Source organism: Hippopotamus amphibius, chromosome 5, assembly GCF_030028045.1.
Source record: "Hippopotamus amphibius kiboko isolate mHipAmp2 chromosome 5, mHipAmp2.hap2, whole genome shotgun sequence".
Taxonomy (NCBI): Eukaryota; Metazoa; Chordata; class Mammalia; order Artiodactyla; family Hippopotamidae; genus Hippopotamus; species Hippopotamus amphibius.
This window is the reverse complement of record NC_080190.1, coordinates 26,365,879-26,379,341: the sequence shown is the minus strand read 5'-3', so window position 1 is coordinate 26,379,341 and position 13,463 is coordinate 26,365,879. Positions and strand designations below refer to the sequence as shown.

The following is a 13,463-nucleotide window of genomic DNA, read 5'->3' as shown; positions in this document are numbered from 1 at the left end:
AACCAGCCAGGAAGTGAAACCACAGCCTCTGCAGTGATCGGCCCTAAACTGTCAGGACTTGGTCAATAACTTTCAGCTTTCCTAATTTTTGGCTTCCCAAACCAATCGCATAGGTTGCCCATCTTCTAATTAACTTGCCCTAGGCTTCCCCATGCCAACAACTTCCAATCAGGGTACAGCTGAAGCCCTCTCTTTTTTTCATTATAAAGCTTTCTCATTTCCCTTCCTGCCTTTGAGTGTCTGCCAAACACAAGTGACGGTGGCTGGTTCCCTTACTATACTAAGCTCTGAATAGATAGTCTGCTTATTCTCATTTGGAAGGTCTTTATTTCTACAGTTCCAACTGCTGCTATGTTACACACTAGTGAGTGACTTAGCCTGTTACCAGTCTCTCTGAGATGCACTCCTCATCTATGAAAGAAATCCCATACCCTGTAGGGTTGTTATGAGTAAGGTTGTATTTAGAAGGTGCTTTGCATATGCTCTTTAACAGACTGTTAGCAAAAATAATCATGTGTCATGATACTTTAAATCATTCATTCATAAATGTCATTTATTAATACTACTAATGAAAGTTGACATCTCTTGAAAATTATTGTGTGACAAGCATTTTGTATTCATCATCTCTTTAATGAAGCATATCTATTCATGCTCCTATTTATTAGAGTTTTTCAAAATATGACAGCTTCTCATTCTATAAGCGAACCCATTACTTACATATTTAGTGAAACTTAGGGTGACAAATGGTTGGAAGAGAACAATATTCCCTAGAGAAGAGCTTGCGAATAACTTTAAAGGTTGCGTGTCTTGTCTAAGTTCCCATAGCCAGTCAGTGGTTAAAAGTGGGCCCCTTCAACCATGAAGCCATATGGCATATGAAAGTTACACAATTCTTTTGACTAAATGATTGCAAATGCAGAATCACGTAATTTTGTGAACAGACTGGAATGGGCACTTTCACCTGTCCCTGGAGTAAAGTCCCAGACAGGGAGCCAAAGAACACACACAGTTCAGTAGGGACGTAGAAGGAAGGAAGTGGCTGGGCGTGTGAGCTCTTGTAAAGCGGGAGCACCTTTGTCAGAAGATGCTTGTACTCGGGTACCAGACACTATACTTACTTTCTCCTCCTGCTTCCTTGCAAGGTAGTTGTTCAAGAAGGCTTCTCTGGAGCTTATTTCTTCATCCAACAGTAAAGAAAAAACAAGGTTGTTTATTTTCAATTCCTCCTGTAGAGATATTTAAAAGGGGGAAAATGATCCATACACCTACCTTGGAAAGGATTTCCTATTGAGGGTCACAGACTTGGCACTCACCAAGGAAGTTTATGACATACAAGTAGGAGAAATTCTTTTTAAGGAAAAGGGAATATAAACTTGCAATAGCTACTCAGTTATTTTTATCTTTTTCAATTTTCATTGTAAGATAAAATACATTCATAGGGAAATAATAAAACAAATGGATAGTTGAATGAGTTATTATAAAGGCAAAAACACCCTGTAATCACCACTCAATTCAAGAACTAGAACTTTACCATCTTACCAGAGCCTCTTCCATGTTTCTCCATCCTAACCTCAACCCCAGTAATAATCATTGCCCTGATTTTTTTTTATTTTATTATTTTTTTTGGGGTACACCAGGTTCAATCATCTGTTTTTATACACATATCCCCGTATTCCCTCCCTTCCTTGACTCCCCCCACCTCGAGTCCCCCCCACCCTCCCCACCCCAGTCCTCTAAGGCATCTTCCATCCTCGAGTTGGACTCCCTTTGTTATACAACAACTTCCCACTGACTATCTATTTTACAGTTGGTAGTATATATATGTCTGTGCTACTCTCTCGCTTCGTCTGTTTCCCCTTCACCCCCCGCCCCCTCCCATACCTCGAGTTCTCCAGTCCATTCTCTGTACCTGCATCCTTGTTCTTGTCACTGAGTTCATCAGTACCATTTTTAGATTCCGTATATGTGAGTTAGCATACAATATTTGTCCTTCTCTTTCTGACTTCCTTCACTCTGTATGACAGATTGTAGTTCTATCCACCTCATTACATTTAGCTCCATCTCATCCCTTTTTATAGCTGAGTAATATTCCATTGTATATATATGTCACATCTTCTGTATCCATTCATTTGTTGATGGGCATTTAGGTTGCTTCCATGTCCTGGCTATTGTAAATAGTGCTGCAATAAACATTATGGTACAAGTTTCTTTTGGGATTATGGTTTTCTTTGGGTATATGCCCAGTAGTGGGATTACTGGATCATATGGTAGTTCTATTTGTAGTTTTTGAAGGAACCTCCAAATTGTTTTCCATAGTGGCTGTACCAACTTACAGTCCCACCAACAGTGCAGGAGAGTTCCCTTTTCTCCACACTCTCTCCAACATTTGTCGTTTCCAGATTTTGTGATGATGGCCATTCTGACTGGTGTGAGGTGATACCTCATTGTGGCTTTGACTTGCATTTCTCTGATGATTAGTGATGCTGAGCATCTTTTCATGTGTTTGTTGGCCATCTGTATGTCTTCTTTGGAGAAATGTCTATTTAGGTCTTCTGCCCATTTGTGGATTGGGTTATTTGCTTTTTTGGTATTAAGCTGCATGAGCTGCTTGTATATTTTGGAGGTTAATCCTTTGTCCGTTGTTTCATAGGCAATTATTTTTTCCCATTCTGAGGCTTGCCTTTTTGTCCTGATTTTTATAGTAATCACTTCCTTGTGTTTCTTTGTGGTATTATTACACAAATATGTATCTCTAGGCACTATTGTATAACTTGTCTGTTGAAAAAACTTGTGACATTTTGAAAGTCTCTTAAAATCCACAGGTTTCCCTTTCAGCCCTTTCCTTTCCTCACGTTCATTTGCAGTTATCTGTAGTTTCACCTAGTCTGGATTTTGCTAATGCATACTATGGGGAAGTTCCTCAGAGTCCTTTATCCCATGTATTTCCTGAAAATTGGCAATTGGGTCAGAGGACAGATCAGACCTATGTTTGATCTTTTTACGAAGACCATAGGGGATATTGTGGTTTTTTGATGAGGAAACAGGTAGCATAAAGTTGTCTTTCTTTTTGAGATGTTAGCAGCTGTAGATCTCAATGCCTGGGTCCATTCATCCATTGAGAGCTGCAAAATGGTGATATTGTATTTCTATCATTCCTTTTTCAGCTATTAATTGAAATCCTTTTATAAAGGAATCCTTCTCCCTATCTGCTAGTTGGTTACCTAGCGGTGTAGTTCATACAGGAAAGCAGAGTGAATACTTGACACTTTCTCTTTATTAGTTTTTAGATAATAAATCAGTTGTTATCCTCTGAAGGCATTTTTATTTTTTAAATATCATAAATTCATCAGTCTAACAAATTTGATAGGTTTCAGTTAATTGCAATTATTATCATGGTTGAATCTTAAATTGTCCCATTTAGGGGAGCTTTTAAAGTTGACTCTTGAGTCCTTTTGATGTTACCTAGTAGCCTTTGATAGTTTCCTCATTGTCTTGTGTGAAAAGATGTTCTGAGCATATCTTTTTAAAATAACAGCTTTATTAAGATGTATTTCACAATCCATACAATTCACTCCTTTAAAGTCTATAATTCAATGGTTTTTAAATTATATTCCCAGTTGTGCAACCATTACCACAATTTTAGAATATTTCATCACTTCTAAAAGAAATCCATTAGCCGTCATTTCCCATTTCTCCCCACACCTCCCAGAGGCCTTCCCACCTCCACCTAAAACAACAACTAATTAATTTCCTGTCTCCATGGATTTGCCTATTTTGGACTTTTCATATATGTGGAATCATTCAATATGTGGCCTAGAGTGTCTGGCTTCTTTCACTTAGCATGTTGTCAAGGTTCATCCATGTTGTACAATGTATTAGTTCTTTTTATTGCTGAATAATACACCATTATACGGACAAACCACATTTTATTTAACCATTCATAGTTGTTGGATATTTGGATTATTTCTAGTTTTGGGCCATTATGACTAAAGCACTCACTCTATGACTAATGCTGGAGCAACCATTCTCAATTTCCCTCCACCCAACTGCCATATGCACACATTCCCTCCCTGCTGGGTCAGTGATTATGTTCTCCTATCTGTGGCCACGACTTCTGAGAAACAGCGCCTCGCCCATGGCTGCAGGTCTTGCTGGGTCCTGGTAATAGTGCCCTGCCCTTGCCTCTTTAACTCTAGAGATAATACTCCCTTTCCATTGTTTCTAATCTCCAGGTGTTTCACCATTCTTTGCTGTTTCCCTTAACCCTGCCCATACTTCAGTGAAGAGTCCCTGCCTTATCCTCTCTTAAATGTAACCCTTTCAGGGTACTATTCCTGTTAGGACCCTAACAAAACAGATACCCTCCTGGAGGTTCCTTAATTTCTCTCATCTTTTTTGGTGGACCTCTTTGCTTTGGTGAGATACATCTTCCATTAGCTCCCAGAGAATGGGTGCATATAGATTTTTGAAACCTTACATTTCTCAAAATATCATTATTCTCCTTTTGCATTCGATTGATAGTTTGGCCAGGTATAGAATCTAATAATTTTCCCTCAGAATTTAAAGGCTTCATTCTTGGTCTTCTTGCTTCATTTATATTCTTGTATATATTATTGTACGCTTCATTTATATTCTTACTGCTGAATCAAATTAAGTCAGGTTTTTTCCTCTGATCTTTTGGGACATGCGGATTATTCATTCATTCAATATATAGGATCAGCCCAACCCTTTGCTAGTTGCTGGAAATACAAGGATAAACAAGACAGACTCAGTCCCTGCCCTCGTGGAGCTTATAGTCTTGGGAGCATTAAAAAGTAACTCACAATAAATTCAGTTGTAATAAATGATAGAAAGTAGAACAGAGTACATAACAAGATCTAACCTAGTCTGGGACCTGACAGATGAGTATATATAGCCCAGGAAGCAAAGAAGTTGGCAGAGAGTGTTACTGCAGAGTTGGGAGGAAGAAGGTGTGAACCAGGCAGCAGAGAATCAGCATGGCAAGTGAGGAGGAGGGCGGCACAGATGAGGCTGGAGCAAGAGGCAGGGCCAGAGCAGGCAGGACCTTGGTGCCAGACAGGGTGTCGGTCTTTATCCTAAGAGAGACCCTGGAGGCGCCTTAAAAGAATACGTCATATAAGTAAAACTTTTATTTACCTGGTTGACAACCATCTCTGCCTTCACTCTCCTTTCAAAGAGTCTTTTCAAATGTTCATCAAAATTCTGTGTGCTTTCTTGAATAGAGTTTTGAAGTTTCTTCATTTCTGTTTCTAATGACTGAAAGGAAATCAATAGCAAAGTTAACATTTAGGAATATCACATGTTCCTAGGAAGTGGTTGTTTACATTTTGCTAAAAGGAAGGGGCAGGCGGAGGCCAGGCCTTGTGAAGTATTCTGGGCTCCCCCTTCAACCAGAGATGTTACTCCTGGGTCTCTTGTATTGTGGATCTGAGATTTTTGCTTAAAAAATATTACACTGGAAAAAAAAAGTTAAAATCACTGAACAGGGCTAATCAGGCAAACAGACATAGGCCTAGTAAAACAAATTGCAGCAAATCTTTCCAGAAAATTCTGACTTTCTATAGGACAGAAATTTCCAGGCACACAATCTGGCCCTATGAAATCTTGTTTGTTTGTTTTTTTTTAAGTTATGAATACAGTTGGTGGTTGAATAACATGGGTTTGAACTGTGTGTGTCCATTTATATGCAGATTTTTTCCCAACAAATATGTATTACAATACTACATCATCTACAGGTGGTTGAATCCGCAGATGTGGAGGGCCAATGGTAAAGTTACACTTGGATTTTCAACTGTGAGGAGGGTCAGTGCCCCAACCCCTGAGTTGTTCAGGGGTGAACATGTATATATATATGTGTGTGTGTGTGTGTGTGTGTTACTTATACTCTCTTGTTTTCTTTATTTTTGTCCCTCCAAATAGTTCTACATCAGGGGAAAAAAGTCCCACCTCGTTTTTTAAAATTCCACCAAGACTTAGAGCTAAGCACACAGTAAGTAAGTGGGGAAGCTATACATTTATATCTTTAAGGAGAACAACATCTGTAGATCAATTCTGGACATACTGCTACAAACTATTTTTACCTTAAAATTTTTTGGTAACTTGTAAATTTTGATATAACTTCAAATTTACAGAAAAGATGCAAGAATAGGATAAAGAATTCCCATATACTTTTAACCAAATTAATCAATTGTTTTAATATTCTGCCCCATTTCCTGTTGCTTGCTCAATCTCCCCCCTTCCCTGCCCCACCACCCCCTTTCTCCGTCTCTCTGTCTCTCTGTCTCTCTCTCTCTCTCTCAACCATTTGAGAATAAGCTACAGACATTTGAATACAGGCCAGTTATTTTGGGGCCTGCCACTCAGTTTAGGTCTGTCTGGCATTTCCTTATGCTTAGACCAGCATGTACATTTCTAGCAGGAACACTACATGAATCATTTGTATCCTTCTCCTGGGTGTACCTCCTCAGGAGACCCCTGATGTTGTTTTGTTTCCCTTTGGCTGATGTTAACTGTGGTCACTGGGTTAGGTAGTGTCTGCCAGTTTCTTTCTTGTACGGTTACAGTGTTTCCATTTGTAATTAATCTATGGGAAAATACTTTGAGACTATGTAAAAAATCTTGTTCCTCATCAAACTTTCATCTACCAGTTTTAGCATCCATTGATAATTTTTACTTGAATCAATTATTACTATGATGATATAATGCTGTTATTATTTTAAATTTATTTTAAAATACCAAGTCTTCTCTATGCTGGTTTAATAAAGGAAGAGACTAACCTTGGGAAGATCATGGAGAGAGAAGTTTAGCAAAATGTACAGAAATATATGATGCAAGGAGAAACAACACCTAAGTTAGGCTAATTAAGCAATGAGGAAATATTAAAAATAAACAAATATACCTCTGGGCCAATTTGCTTGTAATACTTTTTGACACTATCTCATAGGAATGGCAAAACCCCATGAATTGTGGCCTCCTAGTAGATGTTTATCAAGTTCAGGTGTTCCTGGACAACAGAAGCCTCATCACATGGCAAATGGCCAAAGACTCAGCCTCCTGAGGCCAGATTGTCCAAGGGTCCCAACCCACTCTTCTATAAAACACTTCCTACAAAAACATGCAGGCTTTTGAAGCTCTCTGGTCTGAAAGGAACTTTTTATAATATCAAAATGGCCTTTTGCTAAAACTGTTCTTCAAATGCTCCACATTCTTCTCATTGTAGGCCCTTCTCCACACGTTTCCATCTACCTGCTGTCCCTTCCTCACTCTTCAACCTGTTCATCCTTTCTCATTCTAATGTGAGCACAAATGCCACTTTCTCAAGGAAGTCTTTCTTGGGTTCTGTCCGGGGCACGATCTTGAGTCTCAAGAGCAATGTCTGGCACAGGATTCCAGTGCACATTCTTTCCGGAGGGAGTGCTCTTTTGGAGACACCTTACAGGGGTGAGAGAAACGGGTAGGAAGGGGCCGGAGCTGAGCTATGATGTGCTTTCGGGTGGCCCAGCCTCGTGCTGATTCCCAGGGGTGTAAGGGTAATGGAGAGGCTCTGCTGAGCTGTCCAAACTTGGCCCGAGGGGGCTGGACTTTCATACCCCACCTTCTCATAATTCAATCACTGGCTGTTCTGGGTGGGGGCAGTGGAATAACCTTGCTGTGTCTCTGGACAACGATGTTCCATTGATCAGTCAAGGACAAGACTCCAGTGGCCTCAGGTGTGAGCCTTTAGCTGCAGCGCTCACAGCAGGGAAAGATGGGTGTGCCAGCCTATAAAGGGGACCAGGTGAACACCTGATCTAAGTCCAGTGCCTCTGTGTTTACTGTCATAGATGGCATTTGAATTTGTCCTTCCTGATTTATCACATTGTAGTTAAATAATTATTTTGTGAATGTCCAGTTAACATATAACCCCCTTTCCCACCAGGTCGTGAACACCGTGAGGGTTGAGGGCTGTGTCTGTCTATTCACCATGTGTCCCTTGGGTCTAACATAGTGCACACAGTGGAGGCTCAAGGAGTATTTGTTAAAAACACAAGTGTCACTTTCCCTCAAACATTCCCGGGGAAATCTAATTTTGTCTAAAAATGTCGGTATCAGATGCTGAGAAATGAGAAGCAGGGGAGGTGAGAGATGGGAGATCAAGTAGGAAGGATGGATAAACAATGCAGAATCCATCACATCAAGATTTTCTCCCAGTCCTGATTAAAAATGGCCTGCAGTTTAAGAAGGTATTGTTTTGGCTGACCAGAATGTAGGCTCCTGCGGGCAAAGGCTGTATCCTTCCATCTGTGAATTCCCAGGCCCTAGGAAAGTGCCTGGCACATAATAGGGTTCAATAAATTCACCCGTTCATTCAGGGGTCATTGCCTCTAGAGCATTTCAAAATAGGAAATGCTCAGAGGCAATGACACCTCCCCTCTCTAGTAGCAATGAGCCCATCTAGTACCAAGATTTGCTTTCTAAATACCAACTTCCAGTAAAAGGTATCAGGGATTCTTAGAAAAATGGCTGATTACAGGTGCCTAGGACATCTTGTGTTAGGGGAAAAGTGCTCAAAAACTGATGGGAACAGGTCAAAGGGATACAGATGACAACTTGAAGGAGCTCTGAACACTTTAAACATCAAAGAGAATGATGACAGTAATGGATTAAAAACACATTAGGTTTTAAAAAGAATTTTTTTTTTAAACGAGTGGGCCTGGGGTAAGACAGAGGGATAGCTCTTCTGCACAGAAGAATACCAATTAATAACTATAGAATAAGTGATAGAAACTAGAAAGGCACAATTTTGCAATCACTATACTAATAATTGATTCAGGTGAGGCTCAATAATGGATTTCAAAAGACTGGATGAACAGAGAGTGCACAGACTTAAAATGTCACCCCACAGATTACTTATAAAATAAAAAGGAGAAAGAGAACTTGTATAATGAGGTCTGAAGAACACCTCCTTACCAGTGACCTTACTTAACACCACCAATAATAAGACCAACTGACATCAGGTACCCCCCGATATGATGCACTGAGGACACCCATGTAGTATTAGTGTCAAAAATATTTTACCGAATCCAATCATGAGCAAACAATCAAGCCCCAGTTGAGGGACAGTCTACAAAACAACTGGTCTGGAAAAGAATATCAGTGTCATGGAACACAACACTTGGACAACAGGGAAATTTGAATATCATATTCACATTTATATCAGATAATTGTATTTTATTAATGTTAAATTTCTTGTGCATGATATTTTTATTGGGGTTGTGTAGGAGAATGTTCTTAAGAGATTTATAGTATAGTATCATAGTGTCTACAATTTATCACCAATAATTCAGGAGAAAAAGATGAAGAAGAAATGTGGCAATATAAAAAACTGATATGTGTAAGTATATAGGTATGTGGTACAGATATATTAGTTACATGGTATATAGAGTACTATTGGCATCAGTATAGGGTTATAGATTGTACTATTCATGTAACATTTCTGTACATTTGAAGAATTCTAAAATAAAAATTAAAAAATAACCAGTGTCAGGGAAGTAGGTAGAGGTATAAAATGAGATAAGATTTGCATTAGTCGATAATCGTTGAAGCTGGATAAGGGGGTCATTATACTGTTCTCTCTACTTTCATGTAGGTTTGACATTTTCCATAATACAAAGGTTTTTTTTTTTTTTTAAAGATTATTTTAAAGGAGAGAAGTTAGAGACAGTGAACATCATTTATTTTGAGGAGACACTGAGCAGTGAGTGGATTGAGAGGAAAATGGAGTCAAGCGAGTTTTTTTTTTTCTTTTAACTTTTTACTTTGAAATAAATTCAGACTAAAGCCAAAGTCACAAGAATAATAGAAAGAACTCCAGAATCCCATTCAAGGAAGTCTTTTTTCTTTGGTATAAGATGAGAGATATATACAATGTGTAAGACTATAGCGTGTGTCCATGGAAAAATCCAGTAAAGAGGGGAAAACTGACAATGCAGGGGAAAGGGGCAAATTGCTGGAATAACAACCCTGAGCAGATAAGATGGGATGGGACCTGGTGCATGAGTGGAAGGCCAGGCTGGGGCGACTGCAAGACCATTTCATTCATAAGGAACAGAAAGGCAGGGAGGGTCTCTGGATCCAGTGCAGGTGGGTGGTAGATGTGACAGGAGAAGTGTAAGGAAAATCTCTTTTAATTGCTTCTTCTCTTCTCCCAGTGAAATAGAAAATAAGGTGAGAGTGAGTTGAGGGCCAGGTGTTGGAGGTTTGAGGATAGAGGAGAACACATGAAGTGGTCCTCTACGATCTTGCTGCTTAAAGCGTAGTCCACCCACCAGCAGCAGCTGCACCATGTGGTTTCTTGATAGAAATGCAGAGAATCTCAGGGTCCTTCTATGTCCTCAGAATGACAGAATCTGAATCCGCATTTAAAAAAAGATCCCCCAGGTGATGTGGATTAAGCTAGAGGGAAATTGAAAGCTAGGGGGAAGAGCATCATTAAGCAGCTTTAAGGACCCAATAAAGATTAAGGTCATCAGAGTGAAACCAGTCAGTATTTTTTCTTTACCCACTGCATGGTGCAGGTGCAGAGGAGGTTGAGTTCTGGTTTAATCAAAGGCTGAGGTTTTACCAGGTGAGCATGGCCAAGGAGCAGGGGGTGAAGGTGTAGGCAGGAGACTATTTTAAAATGCAACACTATGGAGTAAATGCTACCACTTCAGGCATCTATCTCGTAACTCCTTGAAATCTTTACTGCATTCAAAACTACTCATTTTGGGGACTTGCCTGATGGTGCAGTGGTTAAGAATCTGCCTGCCAATGCAGGGGGCACGGGTTTGATCCCTGGTCCTGGAAGATCCCACATGCTGCAGAGCAACTAAGCCCATGTGCCACAACTACTGAGCCCACCTGCCACTACTACTGAAGCCCACATGCCTAGGGCCTGTGCTCTGCAACAAGAGAAGCCACCACATGGAGAAGCCCATGCACCGCAAACCACAGTGAGAAGCCCATGCACCGCAACAAAGAGTAGCCCCTGCTTGCTGCAACTAGAGAAAGCCCGAGCACAGCAACAAAGATCCAACACAGCCAATAAATAAATAAAATTAATTGATTAAAAAAATACTCATTTTGAATAAAATACAAGGGCACTGTTAGAGGACTGCAGTGAATAAAAACAGGGACAAATTAACAATAGATTCAAAGGAATTGTTAAGATATAGCCACTATAAAGCTGACAAACTGCCTTGCCTCAAATGCTGGTATGATTTTACTTTCTTCACAGAAGAATAGATATTATTTACTTGGTTGTAAATCATCACCTTTTACATCTCTATTATAATTGTAAGCAATTTTAATGTGGGAATGTTTCTTTGTGATGGAAGCAGAAAAGTAGGGGACCTGCATTGCAAAAATCTCAAATTAGAACTTTATGATGTCATTCTTCTCTCAAGTCTTTTTCTTGAAATTGAGAGCAAGTCAAGCAAGAGCATGCAACTGAAATTGACGTAGACAATAGAGAGCAGTACCTTGTGGTGCCTTGAACGTACTATCAGAGGAGTTCATTAAACATTTGAAGATTGGACGAAGGACCAAAAGAATTGTAATGATGTGAAATTTGAAATCAATAAGAACTTTAAAAAATTGCTATATATTCTTTTTGTTTTAAATTGTTCTGTCTTTAGATTTATCTCCACTTGCTTCCTCAAATTCTTTTGAGAATTTAAGCCGAAACACTATCCTAAGGCTACTAAAGACACTGAGAAAATAAAGAACACTTCATTTGAAAAGATACTGAAACAAAACCCTTGATAAGGTAGGTTATATTCTTTGCTCTTCTGACCTTTCTATACTTATCTCTTTCTTCATTTAACTCCTTGACTTTTTTCTCATACTCTTTGAATTGTTTCCTTTCCTCTTCAGACCACAAAGCATCAGGTTTTGCCATGAAAGCAGGTTGAGGAATCACCTGAAGACAGAAAGGAAAGCATATATTCTAGGTTAAACATAAATGTAGGAATACAGTAAAACAGCATTATTGTTACAGTTTAAAAAAAGGGGGCCCTTTAAAAGGGTTTATTTCTTCGCATCGGCAAAATGATGACCTAACACTTTGACCAAAGGATATGATAAAATGTCATAACTGTTTTTCTGTGACTTAAGTGAAGGTGAGCAGTTTGGGATGTGCCCTGACTCTTAGGTGACAAGTTCAGAAGTGTGAGTTGATATCTTCATAGCTAGAACTATGCCTGAGCTCCAGAGATACCTATGTCAGGTATCAGAGGGAATGTTTTTTGGTGTATCTGGAGAATTAGAGGTGCAGTTTTATCCCTGCTTTCTGTAGAGACCAAAACCACTGTGGTTGGTTTTTGTTGTTCATTTGTTCGCTTTTTGTCATATTGGAAGGCAAGCTTGAGGTTTCAAACTTCTTCTTTGCCTGATGTGGTATGTCTAGAAGTACTGGGAGGAGGGGGTATATTCGTTGCTATAGAATTTCTAAAACTCAGGTTCACATGGGAAAAAAAATGGTCACATTTAAGTATCTCTCTCCACTTTCCACAAGGATGGCCAGGAATCTCACCATTCTCAAAATGTCTTCCTTCTTGACTTCCAGAACTCCTCCCATCATGTCCATGAGGGCTCGGTGTCTTGTGTCGGAGCCCTTGGGAAAGAGCCAGGGTCAGAGAGGGTTACTGAGACAGAGATCTGACACTCCAGAGGCACTAGGGACAGCCCCCCGCAGTGTTAGAATGACTGCATTTAGGATTGGGGAGGGCGGGCAGTGGCATGCCTGGAGGGGAGATGAGGAGGCCGCGGAGATCCCAGTGACCTGACCACAACACATGCCTTGATGTGTTTCTGTGGTGGAATATAAGTACAAGACTATTCAACCAAATTAGGAACAAATGTCCCTGAGATGAAAAAGGGTCTTAGGTACTATTTGAGAAAAACTGCATACCCGTGACAGAAGAAATTGCTCCATTTCATGGGTCACAAGTAATTCTGCTTTGGCTTTTTGCCACGGGTTAATATGTTTTTGAGCTGTAATCTGAAAGAGAAGATGTGGTTTCCTGCTGTTATTCTTACAAATCTCAGACCAAACTTTCCTTCCACACACAGGGAGAAGGTTAGAAGGGATTAAGTGATAGAAGGACTATCCAGATTTCGCAGGCAATTTCCTGTCTTGGAATGAAGCTGAGATCTAAAATGAGAGAGTTAGAAAACAGATGGTTATTTAGCAGAGACTCTGCAGTGTTTGCTGTTCCTTCTAAGCAACACTGTTATCTTTTGCCCCAAAGTAACCAAGACGGCTTCTCGCGAGCAAGGGTGTTCTCTGAGTCACTTTTTATAAATGAAATATGGTTATATTTGAAATATTTTCTTTAAGCATTTACTTGTAACTGCCTCTAAGCCAAACACCTTTGAGGAAGGCTGTCCAGTAAGCCCCTTTCTCTGGGACCCACACTGCT

General features: G+C 39.8%; 1 protein-coding gene across 1 annotated transcript in view; it reads right to left on the bottom strand.

Moving 5' to 3' along the window:
- The window catches only part of CFAP43 (cilia and flagella associated protein 43), a 113,332-nt gene that overhangs the window by 20,935 nt on the left and 78,934 nt on the right, over nucleotides 1-13,463 (bottom strand). The window contains exons 25-29 of the mRNA XM_057736513.1: nucleotides 12,953-13,042; nucleotides 12,575-12,655; nucleotides 11,837-11,962; nucleotides 5,158-5,277; nucleotides 1,119-1,226 (exon numbers count right to left, since the gene is read on the bottom strand). Of these exons, the coding sequence (XP_057592496.1) occupies nucleotides 1,119-1,226; nucleotides 5,158-5,277; nucleotides 11,837-11,962; nucleotides 12,575-12,655; nucleotides 12,953-13,042 (525 nt within the window). The remainder of the gene's footprint in view (nucleotides 1-1,118; nucleotides 1,227-5,157; nucleotides 5,278-11,836; nucleotides 11,963-12,574; nucleotides 12,656-12,952; nucleotides 13,043-13,463) is intronic.